At 33.9% G+C, this 23,013-nt stretch overlaps 1 protein-coding gene across 1 annotated transcript in view; it reads right to left on the reverse strand.

Annotated features, from left to right (window-relative positions):
- The window catches only part of LOC136028653 (uncharacterized), a 157,064-nt gene that overhangs the window by 33,212 nt on the left and 100,839 nt on the right, over window positions 1-23,013 (reverse strand). Inside the window, 9 exon segments of the mRNA XM_065706478.1 lie at window positions 1,860-2,064; window positions 4,569-4,733; window positions 7,193-7,399; window positions 7,942-8,099; window positions 9,010-9,175; window positions 14,818-15,006; window positions 17,010-17,174; window positions 19,882-20,524; window positions 21,014-21,557. Coding sequence (XP_065562550.1) covers window positions 1,860-2,064; window positions 4,569-4,733; window positions 7,193-7,399; window positions 7,942-8,099; window positions 9,010-9,175; window positions 14,818-15,006; window positions 17,010-17,174; window positions 19,882-20,524; window positions 21,014-21,557 — 2,442 coding nt within the window.

The following is a 23,013-nucleotide window of genomic DNA, read 5'->3' on the forward strand; positions in this document are numbered from 1 at the left end:
CAAAAATGTGGCATTTTCCCACGGGTCCGAAAGTGCTGCCATCTATTATTTCTATCCATTTCTGTTCGTGATTTCAGCTGAGTTTATCATTCGGTTTTTTGGACTTGGGATTGCGGTAGAGAAATGGTATCAGATGTGCCTAATACACATTAAAAGTTCTCTCAATGCTAAAGAAATTGGAGCTTATCCTTTGCTCCTTTCTAAGTGGTGACGTTAGAAAGTTGGCCTACGGCAAAAAAAAATCACCTTTTGAACTAAGACACATAGAATTTTTTTCGACGGCAATCGATAGCTCTTGATGAGCTGATCAAAGTAAATGTCATCCATTCTTTGGTACAAAAATTCCTTCATGAGATATACCAGTTTGAAATTTCAAGGGGTGTACAACTTCAGTAGTAAGATACACCCTGAAACGAAATCTAGGCCGATGAAAATTGTGAGACATATAGAGGACTTGTAAGCAACAGTTGGCTGTTAGATAATAATCACCTTAGGCAATGAGGGGTTAGCAACTTTTGCTAGTTGGTGTATCTATTATTTGTTTCCAGTGTATTTGATGGCAAACCAATTTGGTTCCAGTGGTAAGACATGTAGGGGACTTGTAAGTAATACTCTGCTGTATTCTGGAGAGGGACTTATAAGTAAGAATCGGTATACTTTGGGCGAGAAACAGCTGTTAGCTCATAATCATCTTCGGCAATGAGGGATTTACCACTTTTGTTGGTTGGTGTACCTATTATTTGTTTCTGGTGTATTTGATGGTTAAACCAATTTGGTTCCAGTGTAATAATCCATTGTAATAAATGTAAGTAATAATCGGCTGTTGGGCTATAATCATCTTCAACGATGAGGGGCTTGCAACTTTTGCTAGTTGGTATACCCATTTGTTTGTTTCCGGTGAACCTGATGTCTTTCACGGGAGAGGGACTTGTAAGTAAGAATCTGTTCACTTTGGGCTAGAAATTTGTGTAAATTGGTGCACATTTATTCGATCTCTTTAAATCTGACAGAATTAAGTGTTTACGCAACGGGTACAAACGATAACGTAAAACAATGAGGTGGTTTCGCAATAATTAGTGTCACCTATGCTATTTTAATCCTGAAAACTTACGGATAGCTTTATATTACCAACTAGATTATATAAGATATTGTTCCAAGTTTTTATCCGTCACGATGTCTACGATTGAAAAGGATAAAGTTCAACTCGCTGCAAAGTCAATTTAGTCCCTTCTTTCGATATTATTTTGTAGTTGTTGTTTTTTCAACGCTGAGGAATAACCTTTGGTCATGTGATAACTGATTGCGTTCTTGTTTGAATAACCGGTTTTAAAAACTTCAATAGGCTGACAACTTCATCATTTAACCGATAGTGAAGAAACAAGCACAAACGAGAATGTAAAACAATGAGATAGTTTCGTAATAATTAATAGAATGGTATTTTGATCCTGAAAAGTTAGGGATAGCTTTATAATACCAACTAGATTATATAAGATATTGTTCCGAGTTTTCATGCGTCACTGTCTACGATTGAAAAGGATAAAGTTCAACTGGCTGCAAAGTCAATTTAGTCCCTTCTTTCGATACTGTTTTGCTGTTGTTTTTTCAAAGCTGAGGAATAGCCTTTGATCATGTAATTACTGATCGATAGCGAAGAAACAAAACCAAAGTGTTGCTCTCGCAACACTTCAGGCGGCGAAGCCAGAAAAAGGTTGCCGCAACACTTCACGTTGCCCGGGCAACGTAGGTCTATTTCATATCCATCCCCCCCCCCTTTGATATAAATAATCTGATTCACCCACCCCAAGAGGTGAGTAGGAATCCCTAAGCTTCTAAGTAAAACCTTAAGAATATTTATTTACCTCCAAGTCCATCTGGCACATAAATTTTTAGCTCGACATTACAAAAGAGCATGGGAAGTGACATCGGAAAATTGGCTTCGGTTCTTAAGGAAATATGCCTGTAGCCAGCCTGAAGTCCATCTAGCGGTAAAATTCTTTGTCCCAGAAGCTTCCCGTTTTCGTCATAAACACCAAAGCGTAAAACTGCCAAGTCTGGTAAAACTACCTGAAATGCGGGCAATATCACGCATTAGTAGGAGCACTGCTTTCCACTAGGAAGCTCAGCACAATTTTCCTTCATTTTCGAGATAAAATACAAATGAAAAAAATACTTATTATGGCTTAAGCCTACAAATGGATATTTGTCAGAAGTCCGTTGCCTTTCGATGAAGGGGGATTACAAATTTCTGAAATAAATTAAGACCGACAGAATGAAAAAAAAATGAATGGACAGTTCATACTCTCCTCTATTATATATGATGTGATTGTTCTTGTCCTGCATTGGACCTCTAGAAATTTTTGGGTTTTCCTTCTTCAAAAGTTTCTTAAGAACATGTCATTTGGAATAAGAATCGATAAAAGAGACTATTTTTTCCGTTATCTTCCATCGGCTTACTATTTGACTGACTTTATCCCTTTTCGGATGTTTGCAATGTACTTAATTATTTCGTTACTTCATAATAAAATCACAAAAAACTTTGAAGAAGTATTAACACGTGGTATGCAGGACTAAATTTAAGAATATTCATTTTTAAATATACATTTTAATTGACTTAATCACAGATCAGAATGAATAGTGAAGATAGCCTTTCCATATCTGTATTATTTCCCATTACTAAATTTCCTATAGATGAATACTTTAATTTGGCTCCTATTCCATTCTTTACAAAAATTAAATAAAAAAAACAAGTTTTTTTAACTGAAAGTAAGGAGCGACATTAAAACTTAAAACGACCAGAAATTACTTCGTATATGAAAGAGGCTGCTTCCTCATCAACGCCCCGCTCTTTACGCTAGAGTTTGACTCTTTCTCTCAATTCTTCTTTTTACAACAGTAAAAAACTTTAGCGTAAAGAGCGGGGCGTTGATGAAGAAGCAGCCTCTTTCATATACGAAGTAATTTCTGGTCGTTTTAAGTATTAATGTCGCTCCTTACTTTCAGTTAAAAAAACTTGTTCTTTTTATTTAATTTCTGAACGTTTTTGAATCAATGCATGTTTTGATATTGGCTCTCCGCAGAGGAATAATTAAAACAAAATTTGCATTTTTTTTTTGGCTAAATGGCTTTCTCATAATTTTGATCAAATGATTTTGAGAAAAAAAGAGCGGGGGAGGAAGCCTAGTTGCCCTCCGATTTTTTGGTTAATTAAAAAGGCAACTAGAATTTTTAATTTTTTACGAATATTTTTATTAGTAAAAGATTTACGTAACTTATAAATTAGCTTACGTAAAGAACTTTTGTATTCTCATATTTTTATTACATATATGAGGGGGCTCGCCCCCTTGTCAGATCCTTGCTCTTTACACTAAAGCTTAAATTTTGTCCCAATTCATTAAGAATTACCCCAGAATCACAAAAGCCGTAGAATAAATAGTTGAAATTACTAAAAATACTTTAGCGTAAAGAGCGAGGTATTAGGAGGAGGTGAGCCCCTCAAATGTGTAATAATTTCTGTTTGTTTTAAGTTTTAATGCTGCTCCTTACTTCCAGCTGAAAGAACTTTTTCATATTTATTTTTTCATTGTTTTTTTTTTAAATAATGCTAGTAAATCCTGCGCTCCCTTCATGGAGATTTTCTTCCCCCATGACAAATTATCGATGGAAAGTTCCCCCAGCATATCCCCCTCTTCCCAACCCCTCCCCCAACCAAAAAAATCCTCCTGAAAACGCCTGTGCACTTCCCAATAACCATTGCTATATGTAAGCACTGGTCAAAGTTTGTAACTTGTGGCCCCTCCCACGGGGACTGTGGGGGAGTAAGTAATCCCCAAAGACATAGTTATAAGGTTCTTCGACTACGCTGAATAAAATGGCTATCTCAGAATTTTGATCCGTTGACTTTGGGAAAATATTTAGCGTGGGAGGGGGCCTAGGTGCCCTCCAATTTTTTTGGTCACTTAAAAAGGGCACTAGAACTTTTCATTTCAGTTAGAATGAGCCCTCTTGCAACATTCTAGGACAACTGGGTCGATACGATCACCCCTGGGAAAAAAAAAAACAAAAAAAACAAGAAAACAAAAAAACAAATAAACACGCATCCGTGATCTGCCTTCTGGCAAAAAATACAAAATTCCACATTTTTGTAGATAGGAGCTTGAAACTTCTATAGTAGGGTTCTCTGATACGCTGAATCTGATGATGTGATTTTCGTCAAGATTCTATGACTTCTAGGGGGCGTTTCGCCCTATTTTCTAAAATGACGCAAATTTTCTCAGGCTCGTAACTTTTGATGGGTAGGACTAATCTTGATGAAACTTATATATTCAAAATCAGCATTAAAATGCGATTCTTTTGATGTAGGTATTGGTATCAAAATTCCATTTTTTAGAGTTTTGGTTACTATTGAGCCGGGTCGCTCCTTACTACAGTTCGTTACCACGAACTGTTTGATATTGGCTTATTTTTTATATTTCTTGGAAAGTATTTTATTCTTTCTTTTGAATAGTGCACTTTTGAATTGTAAGAAAAAATGCTACTTCGGTACGTAGTTACAAAATTCTTAAATTTACCTTTCTAAAGAGGAACGGTTCTTCGTTATAAATAGGATTCAAACCGTTTGCTGGAATTAGCCTTGTCCTGAATTCTTTCCGAATTGTATCTGTAGGCAATCCATACATGTCCACTTCAACATAAGTCCCCACCTTGTTGCTGGATAAAAACTGACCTGCGATAACCTAGAAACAAATTTAAACCTCATATTAGTTAACAAATATATATTTTGTAACATATATATATATAAATTTAACATATACACGTAGCATATACGCTATATGTACTTTATATTTTTTAATAAGAAATATTAATATCAAATAAGAAATATCCTTCGCAGAGGTATCAGGTTTTGTAACAGATATCATGTTTGAACATAATTTCTTTTTTTAATATAACAAACATATTTATCGTTTATTTGTTATTTAAGTTTGTGTACACATATGCCGTGTAAACCCATGTTATTTGTTACATATACTGTATATGTAACAATAAAATGTGTTTACATGGTATATGTTTACACTAACTTTTGTAACAAATGAACAATAAATATGTTTGTTATATTAAAAAAAAAAAAATTATGTTCAAACATGATATCTGTTGTAAAACCTGATACCTCTGCGAAGGATATTTCTTATTTGAAAGTGATCTACACGCCAGCTGTAAATATAACTGGCCACATAAATGGTTTGCTTTTTAGGAGTTTCATTTTTTTTACATCAAAATCTTGTGAAAATAAAGAGCGGAGATACTAATGAGCTACCTAAATCTTGGCAACTTTTTTTATTTTCATATTGTATTTAATGAGTTATAAGTTACAACAATATAAGTTTCAACTTTTTGTTTGAGTTTTTTTTTAATTTCAGCTGTGATTTAAAAATTTTCTTGTCATGGACTATGGAAGATTGTTGAGAGCCTTTTAAGTTTCACTTCTATTTTTTAGGCTATTCTAGGAATATTTTTTTTTTTTTGCATGGGATTTTCGTTTTCAGTAAATGGCTAGTTGTTCAAAACTATAAAAAAAGAGCAAAAATATAATAAGTTGGTTAATTTGAGCTAGTTTTACAGACAGATGTTGCACAGGCTACAAAGCTGTAATTCTTGTTAGTTTTAATTGTCGGTTTCACTCTTTACTTTCATCTTAATTTTTTTTTCATTAACATTTAGTTGATTTTAGTTTTTTTAGTACGCAAAATTAACCTGAGAAAGACCTTTGTCTGACTAAGGCAGTGAAAAAAAAAACGAAATAAAAAAAGAAGAAAAAAACAATGAAATAAAGCCAGCACAAGTCTTTGTTAAAACCGGTAAATAGATATTCGTTTTATGCTTAACCTCTCTAAAAGTTTTTACCTCTAAACTTCTGCTGCTTTCTCTAGTTAAGAATGACGGGATTCGGTGTATTTGTCCCGGAACAGAAGCTTTCCTGAAAATTCCCCTCAATGAAAAATCACTCCCCTTGGAAACCTTATCCTAGAAAATTCTCCCTACTCAAAGTTCCTCATTCCCTGGAAAATTCTCCACATTTAGCAGCCAACAGGAAATGAAGACAAACAAAATGAAAACAAAAGAGCCTTGCAATAAATACAGAATGGGATATAATGGGGGAGGAGGAAAGGAACTATCTATAACCTTCCTTCATTTAGATTGGATTAAGAGTAAATAAGAGTGCTGTGTAACGATAACTCTCTTTTAATTGCCAAAAATTTATCAAAACTGATTTGCTTCATATTTCATATTATATGCAATGATGTATAAGTGTACATAATCTATTATGACGGAGAAAGGCTTTGTAATCACTTTGTAGTCAAGGGGGTAGGGCATATGCCTTAAAAAGCACATTTTAATGCCCTAGAATCGTAACTCTCATTGAGCATTCAGAAAATCCCCCCCCCCCATATTTTTGTGTATAAAATTGTGTACTTTACTAGGGTGAAGGGACAGCCTCCCCTGGCTACATCAAAGACCTTAATTAGAGGGGGGGTTAAAGTTAAGCTTTAGTCAAATTTAAGATGTTCTTCCTTTGAATCCTAACTTTGTACTAACGTTACAGCTCTTAAAAACAGGAGGAATTCATACAGAGTTCAGCAAGATTAACGCTAGAAATACAATAATGAATATTGCAACTCCGAAAATGTATGAGATTTAGCAAAGACGATAATCCTGCAATAAAATTCAAAGAAAAAATAAAGCACAGATTCCTACCTCAAATGAAATAGGAAACTGACTAGTAGAGGTGAGTCTTTGGAACTTCGCTTTATAACAATCGTAAAAATATTATAGTATTACCAAGAGCGTTGTCTACAATAATAGCATAATTACAGAACTACAATAATTAAAAAAAAATATAGAAAAAATCTACAGAACTAAATAACAGAACTAGAATCATTAAGGACAGCATAAAGTAATTATAACTTTAATTTATCAAAATTTGCCTTTTTAAAAGCAGAATTAAAGTAAAAACATATAGTAAAGTAAAAAAAAAAAACACGGCAAAAACAAAGCAAAAGGTTTATTATTATTATAAATAAGTTTATATATATATATATGTATTTTTAATTAATTGCTCATTAGTAGTACATGCAGGTTCTTGCCATTTTTATTGAAGAAGGACTTGAGGTTAGTATGATTACAAGCACTAAATTACCTGTACTTGACATTGAGCAGCAATCACACCGTCTACCGGGCTTTCAGCAAAAGGATCAAAGGCTTTGTCGGGTCGACGCATAAAATCTGGCTTCAAAAGATATCCACAATTCCCATTGTACTCAAATTTACCTTGATTTAACTGGAATGGTAAATCAGGTGTCTGGTAATTTAATGAGACCATTTGACATCCAGCGTTCCAAAACACCTGAAATAACAAAAGTCAGTTGAAATTGTCAAGCACTTCGTGATAACGAACTGTAACTAAGGAGCGACCCGGCTGAATAGTAACCGAAACTCTAAAAAACGGAATTTTGATAGCAGTAGATACATCAAAAGAATCGGATGTTTATGCTGATTTTAAAGATATAAGTTTCGTCAAGTTTAGTCCTATCCATCAAAAGTTACGAGCCTGTGAAAATTTGCCTTATTTTAGAAAAAAAAAGCGGAAACGCCCTTTAAAAGTCATAAAATCTCAATTAAAATCACACCGTCTTATTCACCGCATCAGAGAACCCTAATGTAGAGTTTTCAAGCTCATATGTGTAAAAATGTTGAATTCTGTATTTTTTGCCAGAAGAAGCATCACGAATGCGTGTTTCTTTGTCTTTTTTTTCACAGGGATGTTCTTATAGACCCAATGGTCCTATAATATCATGAGGGTACTCATTTAGAGAGAGAGAGAGAGAGAGAGAGAGAGAGAGAGAGAGACAGAGAGAAAGACAGAGGGCTAAAAGAGAGAAAAGTTACCTGAGGCATGTAATTTGATGAATCGGCCCGTGTACCCTTTGGATAAATACGACTCATCTGTCTTTTATTGTAATTGACAAATTCAATAGCTGATGTTTTCAGAAGGTTCAACCCCGCTGCTTCAGAGAAAGACGACATATTGTGATGGACATTCTTCTCTATAAAAGGATATGAACGGTTATCAGAAAACAAGGCTAATTCAATGTTCAATTATATGTGATATTGAGTACTGATCTTTATTTTAAATAAAACTAAGGTTACACTCATATTTTACGATAAACAGTAGATGCTTTATATAAGACGAATCCCCCTCAACTTCAACCTATACATACCCTTCTTTGGAAATCTATTACCACTACTAACAACTCACCGTAGCACCAAGCCGTCTGAGGCCGACTCAGCTACGGACACTCCTCCTCCATCCCAATCTATTCAAAGTTCTTTTTACACCCTCTTTACAACTTCCTAGGAAGTTCCAATTTCCTTTAAATCTTTCTTTCTTTAAATTATATTTGCTCAAGTTTCCTCCTTCGAAATCTACCTGTGTTGACAATTGTTGGATGGGGTAATAAGGGGGGAGGGAGATGGCAAATGAATGGCTGGAAACACGGCGGAAATTTAATTTGGCTATTTCAGGTTCGGAATTTTCGAATATACCATTTTACCCTATGATTCATCTGTTTGGAAGGACTTGATGACCTCTGTTTGCGAAATAAACACTTCCGTACATGTCTGTAGTTGGTAGAGGTAACTTTGGCAATAAATTTGTACTACTTATAAGTTATTTTACAGCCTAAAATATTTACTTATCGCAAATGTAAAGCTAAACAACTCTAAATTTAAGCAGAACTATAGAAGCAGCTAAGAAGGAGGCAAACACACAAAAGTCCAGTTGATCGTTATTTTCAGAAAAAAAAAATAATGCACATAAAGCTAAAAAAAAGATTATTAAGTAAAGAAAAAAGAAAACATACAAAACATCTAAGCTAAAAACCAGATAATTAGGTAAAGAAAAAAGAACATAAAAAATCACTGTGGGAATGCTATCTGTACTGCTACACAACTTACGCGATGCATGCTCGAAACTTTGAAATTTCACTGGTTGTGCATAGTTAATCATTGAAGATAGCCATGGATGCACATTAGTTGTTGATCCAGAATAATTTATTGGTGGTGCGTCACCACCCTCACCTGGAGGAACCTCACCAGGAGGTGCCTCACCTGGAGTCTCTTCCTGAATAATAAAATGAATTTAATGTAGCGTCAACAACACAAAATGCTGCAGCTAGTTGTTATTACCGTAAAGAAGCATAGAAATGAATTAGGTTTTTCATGCTCGAATAGTGTTCGTGTAACTAAGCCCCCGTTTAACTTGACTACGTTCAATGCTAATTATTCCAATGAACCCCCGTTCAACTAAAGCCCCACTTAAGATATTCTCCTTTCAAATCTACCCCCATTTAACTCGACGACTGTGCAATTCAGCCCCCGTGCAAGTCAGATGCCTTGAAACTCAATCCCCGTTGAATTCAATTCCGTATAAATCAATCCCCATGTAACTCAACCAACATTCAATTTGACCGTTGTGCTATTCAACCCTCATTTAATTCAACCCTATTAAACTCAACCCTCATGTAACTCAACCCCTCAGCCCGATTTAACTCACTTAAACCCAATTTAACTCAAACCTCTATTTAACACAACAATATTTAGTTCAACCGCTATTTGACTCAACATTCACTAAAATTGGCCAATGAATAAGTTTGAACTAGAATTGATTAGAATCTCAAAATTTGATCCTCGCTTTGCTTGTGGTTTCAACTTAAATTTCAATGCCCTAAACTTAAGCTGAGGCAAGATGTTTTAATAACTTTACAGGGCCTAATTTAAGTGACATCAAACTTTTTAAATTTTGTGTTAAAAGTTTTGGCGTTTTTTTTTATCCAAATTCCAATTAATTTGCTAGCTGAAAGATATACCATTCGATTTACCATCCAATGTTCATACCAAATAAAATAATAGCCACCGCATAATTACGTTTCGACTTTTTATTTATTCCCACCCAGCATTTTATGACAGCTTTCAATTATCTATCAGCTTTCAACCGCCTGTTTACGATGTTTCAGTGCCCTGTTAGTTCTAGAGAAATAAAAAAGCAAGAAGGGGGCTTATCAGTGTTTTCACCTCTTTCAAAATACCCATAAAGTTGTTTCCGCAATAACTTTTACTATTAAGATGCATCGAAATAATAGCTATCATTCCTGAATCAGCGCTAAGGGAAAAATTCTTTTTCCGACACTTTTTTTTGCTACTGCATTTTTAAGCTTCTGGTTATTATGGGCCGTGGTTTATTCTGCACTAGATTGCAGCTATTGCTGCTAATATAAAATTAAGTGTAACAGGGGTCTGGGCATGTACATTTTTGCTTATTTCAATCTATATGACACAACGATAAATAATTGTTTCTTATAGAAAGGGGGATAAGTTTTGCATTAAAACAGCATAAGGAAAACTTGCATAAGAATGAATCAGATGAATGAAGCCCATTTCATTCCACTCACCATTTGTGACTTTCGATAAAACGGGCTGAAGTACATTTTCTGGTTGTTAATTTAATGTTGATTTAATGATTCTAATGTTGATTTATTGTTGTATTATAGCGCTGATTTAATCTTCAAATGCAGTTGGGTTAAACGAGGGTTGAGTTGAATGAGGAGTTAGATGGTTACATTTAGGGTGTGTTTTGTTAAAACAAGGGTTGATTGGAATAGTGATTTAGTTGCATTTGGGGCTGAGCCAAACAGGTGTTAAATTGAACTGGGGTATAGTAAAATGATTTGAATTGGACCAGCATGAGTTAAAGGAGGTTTCAGTTACACATGAGCCTGCTAGAATACGTTTCTTATGCTAAAAAAGACATTTTTCATACAACTCGAACTATCCTGAACAGGACCCTACAGTCATATTTTTAATTAATAGCCATTTCAAATAGGTGAATTCTTCCGCGTCAAGTCAGGTTACACATACTCACCTTTTTTTTAAGTTTAACTGATCCTTATTTGTCGAGGATTTGAAGCTCTATTTCGCCATGCAGCCATGCAGTTTTGTGTCTATTTAATTATGCAATCAAGCAAATTATGTGTTAAGTATTGAAGTGTGCAGCTTTGATATTAAAGAAAAAGTTATTAATTGTAAATTAGACGTTATTTGATTATTTTGTGGAACATATTTTGAAAGGTCCAACAGCAACTATCAAGAATTATACCTATTAAAAGGTCGTTTCCGATACATTTAGCCATCAGAAACACCGGTTACACAGGTATTGTTTTCTATAAGTTTTCAGGGGAAGTATATCCTAATTTCATACTTTACACACTGGAAAGGATAACACTGGAAAACCAAAAACAAAAGTGGTAACTTTTTTCTATCCTTAATTTTCTATCTGTTGATAAATTATACAAAATAATTTAATTTAGCACATGTCAAGACTTCATTTTATTAAAGGAATTCAATCCTACCCATAGTATAGTTCAAAAAAATTCTTAAGCTCTTCATAGGCTTGGGAATCGGCTGGTTTTGTAGCACTATTGTCCTTTCTCAAAATATTATTTTAACTGGAAACGCGAATTTTCCCGATACCTCCGTCAAATTTTATGAAAAAAAAGCATTTTATTTTTATGTTTTTGTACCTATTATTTTAACTTAGTATGTATTTATCAATGGAATTCTAAAGAAATCATTCAGACATTCACAAATATAAGTAGAAACATGATAAAAACATGCAAAGTGCTGAAAATTATAATAACACTCAACCCTCTGCTGTAGTAAATCCTGAAAATTTGACTGGCTCAGCATAGTTGACCATAGAAGACAACCATGGATGAACTCGGTTTGTTCCTCCCTTATACTCGTACATTTGCAAAAATCGTTCTTCAAAGCTCAGTGATCTGGATTCTGTACTGTTAGGGTCACAAACATCCTGTAAGATCTGTAGAAGCTCAGGTTTTTGTATACTTAAAGAAATCTTAAAATCTATACAGCAGGCTCAAGAGCATTATCCTACTTTATATAGTCGGTAAGTGTCCTTAACACACAGCCAATCATTAATCTGGAAGCACTTAAGTGATGCTATACAACAAGTAACGGATGCATACATTTCACTGGAAGACTTTAACAGTTAGTGTGAGCAGGTTTTCAGATGAGCAGAGGAGGGTACAAATTTTTTCTTCTTTTCTATACCTAAAGTTTTTGAAGGCAAGCGGAATTTTTCATTACAGATATTCCACAGAGTCAGTAGGTTTCGTTCAAAGGTAAGGAATTTTATACATAATTTGGTAAGGACATCCTTTTTTGGGGGAATCGAATTGAAGAAATTTTTGGGGAAAGGCAGTTAAGAGACTTAAGATCTCGTGTTTTGGAAAGTAGGCAAAGTGTTTTTTCTCCAGTCAACACTTACTATTGCATGCTATTTTTTATACCTGTCGTCAGACTGCCTTGTTGGGTAGTATTTAATAAAAGACAATGCATATTTTGTAATTACTCAAGATAATTCGAACATTAAGAAATGTTCAAATAGACTGTAACGACTTGAAACCTTTATTAAGATGCAAATAAAACCTTGGTATTGCAATCAAGGCTTTGCTCATTCAAAAATTCTTGTTCAATCTCTTTTTACTAGCTCTTTTATAGGTCAGGCACGCACCTACAGAGAAGAGACCTTCAGGAAGATTTTCGCAGCACCAAGTTGGATAATTCAATGAACCTGAATTTATGTACGCTGTTTCAAAGATGAGAATATTTTTTCCAGAAGACTTTTCATCTTCTTATAATCTAAACCTCTTTAATCGTTTTTTTTTTCGTATATCTAAAATTCTTAGATTTTATCCGTTTTGTTCATTATCCCTCGATTAGCCTATGTATCTTAATACTAAACATAGGTTATTAGCAGTAGATGCTAAGCCACGTGCATGCAGGGATGTCATATGTGAAATTAAGGATGGGAATCCCCTGTTCCACCTACCAATCTTGCCTTTGGTAAGATCGTAACTACGATGGTAGCTTTTAGCTACCGTCAACTTTAAATAAACTCAATCTCGGTAGATATTGCAGCTGGTAAAAAAAAACTACCAGTCGATCAATGAAATCGCGGTTTGAAGGCAAGTTATACATTTATCCCCAGTGCTCCTCAGCCCTGAAGCTTCATCTAAATTCATTCATCTGAACACTTACCCCTCTGCTGTTCAAGTTAAAGATATAACCAATGGGAAGGTTGGAAAGGATCAATCCAGATGAATCAACCCTTACGATCAAGAACGAGCCCTAAATTTCTTAGCTCTGAAATAATGGGTGATATTCAAGTGACGGACTAGTATAGTAATAAGCATAAGTTTTTTCTTATTATATGCACTCTGAGCATTTACTTGAATAGAATTAACCGTAGCCTAAAATGTTTGTCCATCTGTTAAGTAAGTTTTAATTTCAACGTTTGATGCTTCTTGTTTTAGAAAACATTCATGTTTAGTAAAATGGATAGAATTCATGCCCAATCAAACTTCCTTCTTGTTTTTTCTTTTTTTGTGTGTTTACTCCACAGTTTAATGTATTTTGTGGGTTATAAATAAATTATTATTTAGAATTCATGCCAAATCAAACTTCCGAATGGTCGTTAACTTCCAATGATATTTAACTAATAACTAAACTTAGCTAGTGCTAATTTAAGCCATTCAGTTTTTCGTAGAAATTTTCAGCCAATCAGATAATTCTACGAAAAATCTGGCTACCTCAATTTAGCACGGCATTAGTAAAATGTCATTATGGATGGGTATTAAGCCAAATGTTAATTTTCCCTTTTATTACTACACATATTTTTTTTAGCATTGGAGACAGCTTAGCAGAGGTTTTTGCCGTAAATGATTTTCCTTATTCTATGGGTAAATCATCCAAGTTTTTTTCCTCTTTTTATTTTCTTTAAATTTTCTTTCCTCGCATTTTCATTAAAAGAATTTAATTTTAGACTCGAGGATCTATATGGATGTTGAAGCGCAATGTGAAGGTTGAAGAAGTGGTAAACCATTTTAACCTATTTAAACACAGGGCTTACATGAGGTGATATCTATTGCTCCTAAAGTAGGGTTGAAAAGAACTCCAAATATTGACAATGTTGAACTATATTGACAACTTGGCCTGTACTAGACTATTTGACGTTATTGACAATTTTGGACTAAATAATTTTTATGTGGTTCAGACCCCTCCCCTTTCCATTTATAGAGTCTTTAGTATACCCACTCTCCTAAATTTTAACTGTTTCAATCTCTGAAGTACTTAGTTTCAAATGGACTTAATATTTCGATCAAAGTAATTGACAGAACTAAATCATTGCTTTTGCAATATTTATAAGTAGTTTGACTTGCAGCCAGCTAAGATTCAAGAAGTATTTTTCACTGTAAAATGCAAAGGCTGGAAATTTGGAACGTTTAAAACTTTTATATAATGACTATTATCATCTATTTTTCAATTACCTCAAAAGCAGATGTCAATAGGAAACCATCTACCAGTAAGCACTATAGCCTCCCTGAAACACTGACAATAATTTACCAACACTTTTTGGTATATATATCACTAAAAAATACAATCCAACTAAAATGATAGCCAACCGACAACAGGAACACCAAACAAACAATAAACATTACGAAAGTGGAAAATAAATTACAATTTGCGGAATAAACATTTGAGAACACCTGAGCTATATGAACTGAAAACCATGATGTTTTTTCGTCTGAACTATTTATTTTGTAATAGCACAGTTCGCATCACCAATAGCTTTCTCGGCGATAAATTTACTGCTCTTTACAGTACTTAGATTTGACTTGCCCTTACCTTTTTCTCTTCTGGAGGAGGGGCGGCGGGAGCATCTGCATCTTCCTTTTCTTCATCTTCGATTACAAACTGACCCTGTCTAAACAGTTCAAGTTCAATTTTTTCTACTTCAGGTTTGAGTCTTTTATTCTTGATTAGAATCTTCCTCTTCAACGCACTTGGGGGCGGAAGTGGCTGTCCAGGTTCGAGCTGTAAAAAACGTGAAGTTTACTTGAAATAATAAATAAAAATGTGAAGTTTACTTGACATAATAAATAAAAAAACGTGAAGTTTACTTGACATAATAAATAAAAGAACGTGAAGTTTACTTGACCTAATAAATAAAAAATGTGAAGTTTACTTGACATAATAAATACAAAAATGTGAAGTTTACTTGACATAATAAATAAAAAAACGTGAAGTTAACTTGACATAATAAATAAAAAAATGTGAAGTTTACTTGACATAATAAATAAAAAAGTGAAGTTTACAAGATATAATAAATAAAAAAACGTGAGGTAACTTGACATAATAAATAAAAAACGTGAAGTTTTCTTGTCATAATAAATAAAAAAACGTGAGGTTTACTTCAATTAAATAGTAAAACTACAGGCAATTTGAAAGGCCAAACAATCGGTTCAAACAAATAAATCCCTAAAGCTTATAAATATTTACGGACAAGTAGTCAATCACCTAATTTTTTGTCTCAAGAGCCAGTCTAAGAAAACTGATCACATTGAATTTAAATATTCTACCGACAAATTTTGACCATTTATATCCAAACCTCACTAGATAGACCTCATTCATTCTGCACCAAGCTAGCGCAATTGAGGGAAAAGACAATATGTTTTATAGATTACTCATACTTGAGAAACATTATCCATTTATTTTACCCCTATGTGACTAACCTGGAAATGAGCAAAGTAAGCTATTTAGCATAATAAAGCTTACTTTTAAAAATGCATGAGCTAACTACTCAAGCAACCGATAGCAACTACTAAACCCTTATTACTACAGACAAATATTCGAAGAATCATCAGTTTTAGGAACTGTCGATGTTAAAAAAATCACTTATGGCAAAGCAAAGCAAAGCGAAGCACCGATATTTTTGGGAAAAATATCAATATGGTAAGTTTCTGTAAAAAAAGGTACTTGCGTATTATACAGAATATACCCAAAAAGTTTTTTATGGTTGGTCATTGTATGCCATTTTTCTTTCTCATTCAGTTATTATCAGCTGATTCTTTCATGAAACGAACTACGATGCAGGTATGCTTTGATTAAATATTTGTTTATAGAGGTGGTTAAGTTAGGTATTTAGTATAATGCGTTCTGGACGGCCTGCTTTCCATAATTCTTTGTTGTGGTTACCATAAATTTTTTTTTTAAAACGTTATATTTTCATTGTACTTTAGTATGTTTCGGTATGATTAACCTAACTTCAATTCTAGGGTTTGTTTTGGATAATAAATAAATAAAAAAAAAACACTCGACAAATAATATTCTTATATGTAAGGAGGAGTTTAAAACTAAAAAGCAAAATTAGTAGGCTTCCTGGAAAAGTAGACCCGTGTTTATACACTGTATTTATAGTATTTTATGACTGCAGGGCTTGAATTATCAGCGTAGAAAAATTACTTTATAAGAGAAAGAAATAAAGTTCATATTCAAATTCCTTTAATCATAATTGAAAATAAAATTACAATTCAGCAAAAAAAACGCAAACAATGGCAACATTTACTCACTTTTGCGACCTATGCGTACTTTTTTTTTAAGAATTTCGCTTTTAAATTGCGGAAAAATGGAATCAGACCTTCCTGTCATTTTTCAATTAAGAAAGCAATTATTGCCGTATGCAAGATATTTACTTAAAAGAAGTTTAAATTGAGCGAAAATACACGTCTCGCACTTGAACAACCTTTTAAAAGAAACTATTGAAGCAGTCGAAAAATGTACTTTTAGCATCGAATAACAGCACCAACAGATCGTAAATGCAAAAACAATAAATCTCAGGGATAAATAATAGCCGAAAAAAAATAATAACTATTAATAATGATAACTATTAGGAAAACTGTTCACTAAATCCCAGATAAATTGAGAAAATATATCTTGAATAACAGAAAAAAATGAATAATAACAGAATGAATAATAATCTTGAATAACAGAGTAACAGAAATAACAATTCGTAGACCAAAACAAAAAACAGGACTTACAGGAAAGTCGGGTAGAGGTTCTTTGAGTAGAAGGTCTCCAAATATTTCATCACAGTATTTTGCCAATTTATGTTGTTGAGCTTTGCAACAATGATTTTCAAACGAAAGAATAACTGGATAATCACTTGTTACAAATGCACAATCTCGAATGGCAATGATGGCGTCCTGAAAACAACTGAATATAGCGTATAGTATTACCAGAAAAAAGGTACATGCGTTGGAATCTATTTGGGAACGGAAACATTTTGGGAAGGAGCATAGGCTAGGATCTAAAACAAAAAACTTGGTGGTTACATGTGAAAATACAATATATTGGAATAAAATTTTAAATGGCAAGATTTTGGGAAGGGGAGTAACACATTCCTCAGTATCTCCCGCTCCATGCCACCAAAGAAGTACCGAAGCTATAATAATAATTAATCGTTAATGAGAAATGTCAATCATTAAAAAAAAGCAGTGATGTCAATTCGCGGGAGGGTGTTGCAGAAGAATTCATGTGATGTCTCTATATTTTTGGTTTCTTCTCTTCTTATACATTTTGAATAAAAACATTTAGGGTGTTATTTGCATTAAAAACTGTCCTTTTGGACATTTCATGGGAAAAAAAAAATTAAAAAACGACTAATTCATGCACCCCGTAATTCTGAAAAATAAATTTAACTCCCTCTAATCATGAACTGATGTCATTGAATGAAAGATCCAAAGCAATAATATAAATACCATTTCCCTTGGAAGAATTATCAGCGAGTAAAGAAGACAAATTCTTATGCGCATGCTGACAACCCAACCCATGCCGAAAACCAAATTGGTTCTCACCCTCATTAATATTTTTAGTAAAAAAAGGTAGAAGGATATACTCAAAAACCTAGCCAATATTACAAGAGATGGTAATAGTTCGATAGCAGGAACAACCAGTCGGTGACTTTCCCCTTTTTAAAATTGACGAAACAGTGCCACACAGAAAACTCTCAGGTATGCTTGAAGTATATAGACACATTTGAAAAAGAAGCTGAAAGTGAGATATCCAGAGAAATTATAGAAATAAAAAAAAGAAAATATTATCTATGGGGGTATTAGTATTAATAGGGATGAAGGGAATTTTAAGATAAATTCAATTTTTAATAGTTTAATTAAAGACCAGTTAAAAACTTCACGAGTATTGATTTACATAATTGCCCTGAAACAAGTAATAACCTTGTGAACGAAAGTCAAAGCAAGGTCAATGCTGTGAAAAGTCAACGGACTGCAGCTAAACTAGCAAATGAATAAATCCATTCAGTTTATAATTCATAAATTTGTTTCTTTAACCTGTAAGATTCTCTTTGGACCTGGGGTTGGGTGACCTCCTTTTGTTTTGTTTATGTAAATATAACTTTCGCTTTTAATAGATTCCCATTTATACGTCGATTGTTGCAGAGGAAAGAAACCCATGGTTTCATTATAAACATTTGCTTTGTTTTAGTCTAAAGTTACTACCATCAGTGCTGGGAGTTTTGCTTATAATGTGAGTTGTTCTTATTAATTTATTGTTTATATATTTTTTTGGTTGTGTTTTAGTTGTCTTGTTTTTTTGCGTGTGTTATATCTTTAAAAAATTCTTCTTTTTTGTCCTTTGTAATTTTGTTTTTCCGTTGAGAAACGCTCCCGGACGCGGGGCCAAAATATTCGGAGTATTTTTTCTTAGTTAAAGTATAGTGTTGTTTTTATATTTTATTTTTTGTTCACTGCTTTGTCGAAATTAAAACCCGTTTTCTCTTTTCTTAATGTTTCGAGAAATAAAAGGGGGGGGGGTACAATTAATCGGCATATGCAACTTAGAAATACCATCCTTAACTATTGAATCCGATTTTAAACTTTTCAAAGCATCAATTACAGAAGAAAAAGATATGGGCACTATATGGCGTTGCGAAAGCGTTGTAATTAAGAGGGGAGTAAGAAGGCGAGTATATATATAGAATACACTGAATAGTTAATCACCGAAAAAAATGAAGAATAATATTTATATCAAGCTGAAGGTGGAAGGCAATTACTTGTCATAGTATCATCATTTAACTTGTCAGAATTGATCACTATTCGCTAATCTTCCCTATTCACAGAGAAGTCCATACCGCGGTAACGTGCCAACCTCAGATAATGTTTATTTGGTTTATTTTTACGTTTGAGATCAGCCAAACACCAAAAACTCAGCCGACCACATTCGTTCCATATCTGGAGCCATAGTTTTGTTTTATTTTTTATTGACTTTAAACAAGGGTCCATTGACCAGATAGGTTTTTGTGTTCTTTTACGAATACGGTGCCGAGGTACGGCAGCTTCTTCTGCCTTTTTCATACACATCACAAGTTGGTTATAATAACAGTCAATATCAGCTTTACCATTCGTAGGTACCTGGCGCTGAAGAAGATGATGTGGAACACGTATCTTTAACTTGTATTATTTAGCTTGTCAGAATTGATCACTATTCGCTAATCTTCCCTATTCACAGAGAAGTCCATACCGCGGTAACGTGCCAACCTCAGATAATGTTTATTTGGTTTATTTTTACGTTTGAGACCAGCCAAACACCAAAAACTCAGCCGACCAAATTCATTCCATATCTGGAGCCATAGTTTTGCTTTATATTTTAGTGACTTTTAACAAGGGTCCATTGACCAGATAGGTTTTAGTGTTCTTTAAGGAATACGCTGCCGAGGTACGGCAGTTTCTTTTTTCTTTTTCATACAGATCACAAGTTGGTTATAATAACAGTCAATATCGGCTTTACCATTCGTAGGTACCTGGCGCTGAAGAAGATGATGTGGAACACGTATCTTTAACTTGTATTATTTAGCTTGTCAGAATTGATCACTATTCGCTAATCTTCCCTATTCACAGAGAAGTCCATACCGCGGTAACGTGCCAACCTCAGATAATGTTTATTTGGTTTATTTTTACGTTTGAGACCAGCCAAACACCAAAAACTCAGCCAACCACATTCATTCCATATCTGGAGCCATAGTTTTGTTTTATTTTTTATTGACTTTAAACAAGGGTCCATTGACCAGATAGGTTTTTGTGTTCTTTTACGAATACGGTTCCGAGGTACAGCAGCTTCTTCTGCCTTTTTCATACACATCACAAGTTGGTTATAATAACAGTCAACATCAGCTTTACCCTTCGTAGGTACCTGGCGCTGAAAAAGATGATGTGGAACACGTATGGTAGAAAGAAGGGTTTTCAAGGTAGATATGTAGTGTGGTATATTTGCTTTGCTCCAGTTGCTTTTTTCAAACCACTTCAACTTTTCTCGTGAGCAATTGGTTTCTGATAGGTCAATATCCATTGTAAATGTCGCTGAAATTGACATGTGGTCAGCATCTTCCTCGTTAACATGAACAGAAGCAGAAGAAGAGATAATACCAGGCGAGCAAACAATACGGTTAATATCACTCGTACTTCCATAACGATGAACATATGACAATTTGTGGGATTTGGGCACAACGTGGTGCGATGGAAGACACTCAAAAAGTAAATCACTTCTCACAGAAGATCGATTAATATAATTATTAAGGTTTCCAAATATTATATACTGTAGAGAGTTTGACAGTGCCTGTTTCACAAGATTCAAGCCTTTACAAATTTAGTCAAGGATCTCATCGAGTATCCTTCATATGGGAGATAAGAGTTTATAAATACAATACTGCCGACACACACAGCCAAAAAAAAATTATTCGGAGTAGAAGAGTGCTGGGGAGGGTAGATCAATGTCCTGTTTAAAGACACAGGCTAGTCCATCTGAAGGGGAACCGCCAGTAACTTTTGCTGGACTCAGGAACTTAGTATGATACTGCTCTCGACGCAAAAAAATTCAAACTTGAAGCAGTAAGAAGATGCTCACGGAGATATACCAAATCATAGGAACCTTACGACTTATCAATAATAGAATCCTTATCGTTGGTGTCATTTATATTAAATGAAATAACTGAGACTGATAATATACTCATGTTTGAAAGGTGGAGTCGCACTTTATCAGATTCTTAATAATAGGGCAGGAAAAGCTATAGGAAGGATGTTTCTGGCTGCAGTTTGGATTGGCAATGCATGGCTCATCTTTTGTTGATATGCGCGGCCCTCCACAACGAACGCATTCTGGGAGAACTCTGGGACAGGAGTTATGCAGATGGTCTAGTGATCGGCATTTAAAACAGAATTTGGGTAGGTCCTTAAACTCGCAAACATGAGAATTTTCATAGCCCACCTTGAGGCCAAGCTTGAAAAACGTAGATTGAGCGGAAGAATCCAAAAATTCGAGTCTCACAGACTTAAATAGGCCCAATCTTTTACCATCTTTGATACCGTGTTGGCTTCCGAGTACCGCAATATAAAAATCTATAGGAATATTACTTGATATACCAAAAAACCGCTTGGAATCCACTTTTGTTGCACTACCGGAGCTGGTATTCTGGATTGACGAGCAGAAGTGCTCCGTAGCAAACTTGTCCATATTGATGTACCACTTGTCATTGATGGGCTTTACACTACGCACTAGTTCATGTCCAGTAATCTGGTCTATAGCAGCTTTTCACTTAAGGCGATTCTCCGAGGTTTGAAGCCAATGCTATTTTCCTATAGCAGTGTAATGCGTATTAACAACAGACACGAGCAGATTCTTTGATGAAAAAATTACTGTGGCTTCATTGAAAGCTTTGACATGAATAGGCCGAACAAATTTGCATTTTTTTTCTTTAGAGCTTCATAAAAAATTAATTAGTGGGGACACCTCTAATTTTTAAAAGTAGCAATAAAATTACTTTTAGAAGACGTAGAGAATTGTAAAGTAGCCTCTCCATTTGCCACAAGATTTCAAAAATTTTAGCCGTGAATTTTTTTTTTTATTATCATCAGTTTCCTTTAAAATTTGCCATTTAAGATATTCTTCCTTTACTGTTTAAAAGGGTTTTACTAATCATATAGTCTTGATTTTTGTGTCGTTTTGTAGATCTTATACCGACAAATAATCCCAAAGATTGTTAATTTTGTAGTTATAACAGATGATTTTTAGCAATAATTCTTAGTATTCAAGATTTCCTCCTTTCTCATTGGCTTAAGCACTCCTTGAGGGGTTTGCCAGAATGTCATTAAGAATGTTGACATCTCCTTAGCATTAAGACCAGATTTAAAAGGAAGCTGAAAACATGTATAATTGGCAACAACACCTTGAGGCAATATCATTTTAACACCATACGAATTGGAATTTGTTAGGTTACAAAGCAGATAACAGTTTGGCTTTACAAGTAAAGAAACACCGATTGTAGCCCTATAAAATGTATGAACATTATTTTTAAAAAGAATATTATTCTTAAAAACACATCATTTTAAACATTATTGGCCTTTAAAAGTAAAGAAACACTGATTGTAGACCTATAAAATGTATGAACATTTTTTTTAAAAAAGAACATTATTCTTAAAAACACATTATTTTAAACATTATTGGCCTTTAAAAGTAAAGAAACACTGATTGTAGGCCTATAAAATGTATGAACATTATTTTCAAAAAGAACATTATTCTTAAAAACACATTATTTTAAACAATATTGGCCTTTAAAAGTAAAGAAACATCGATTGTAGGCCTATAAAATGTATGAATATTATTTTTAAAAAGAACGTTATTCTTTAAAACACATTATTTTAGACATTATTGGCTCTTAAAAGTAAAGAAACGCCGATTGTAGGCCTATAAAATATACGAACATTATTTTTTTAAATCTAAAGTTGTAGGATATTCGTCCATTTTAGTTCCACGGGATCTCATTTTATTCCTAATAGTGCCGTATCTTAGAATATTTTGGTTTTTCCCCGTCATCTCATATAGTTGATGATTTATAAGCTCGTTCATAAATGACTGATTACCCCGGTTTGGAACCGGGGTAATCATATACTTTGCTTTACGGAGTAATGCATATACTTATTAAATTAATGTCATTTAAAGTGATATGCTCCTGAAGGTACATAATAAACATTAGGC

This window comes from Artemia franciscana, chromosome 7 (genome assembly GCF_032884065.1).
Source record: "Artemia franciscana chromosome 7, ASM3288406v1, whole genome shotgun sequence".
NCBI classification, from domain to species: domain Eukaryota; kingdom Metazoa; phylum Arthropoda; class Branchiopoda; order Anostraca; family Artemiidae; genus Artemia; species Artemia franciscana.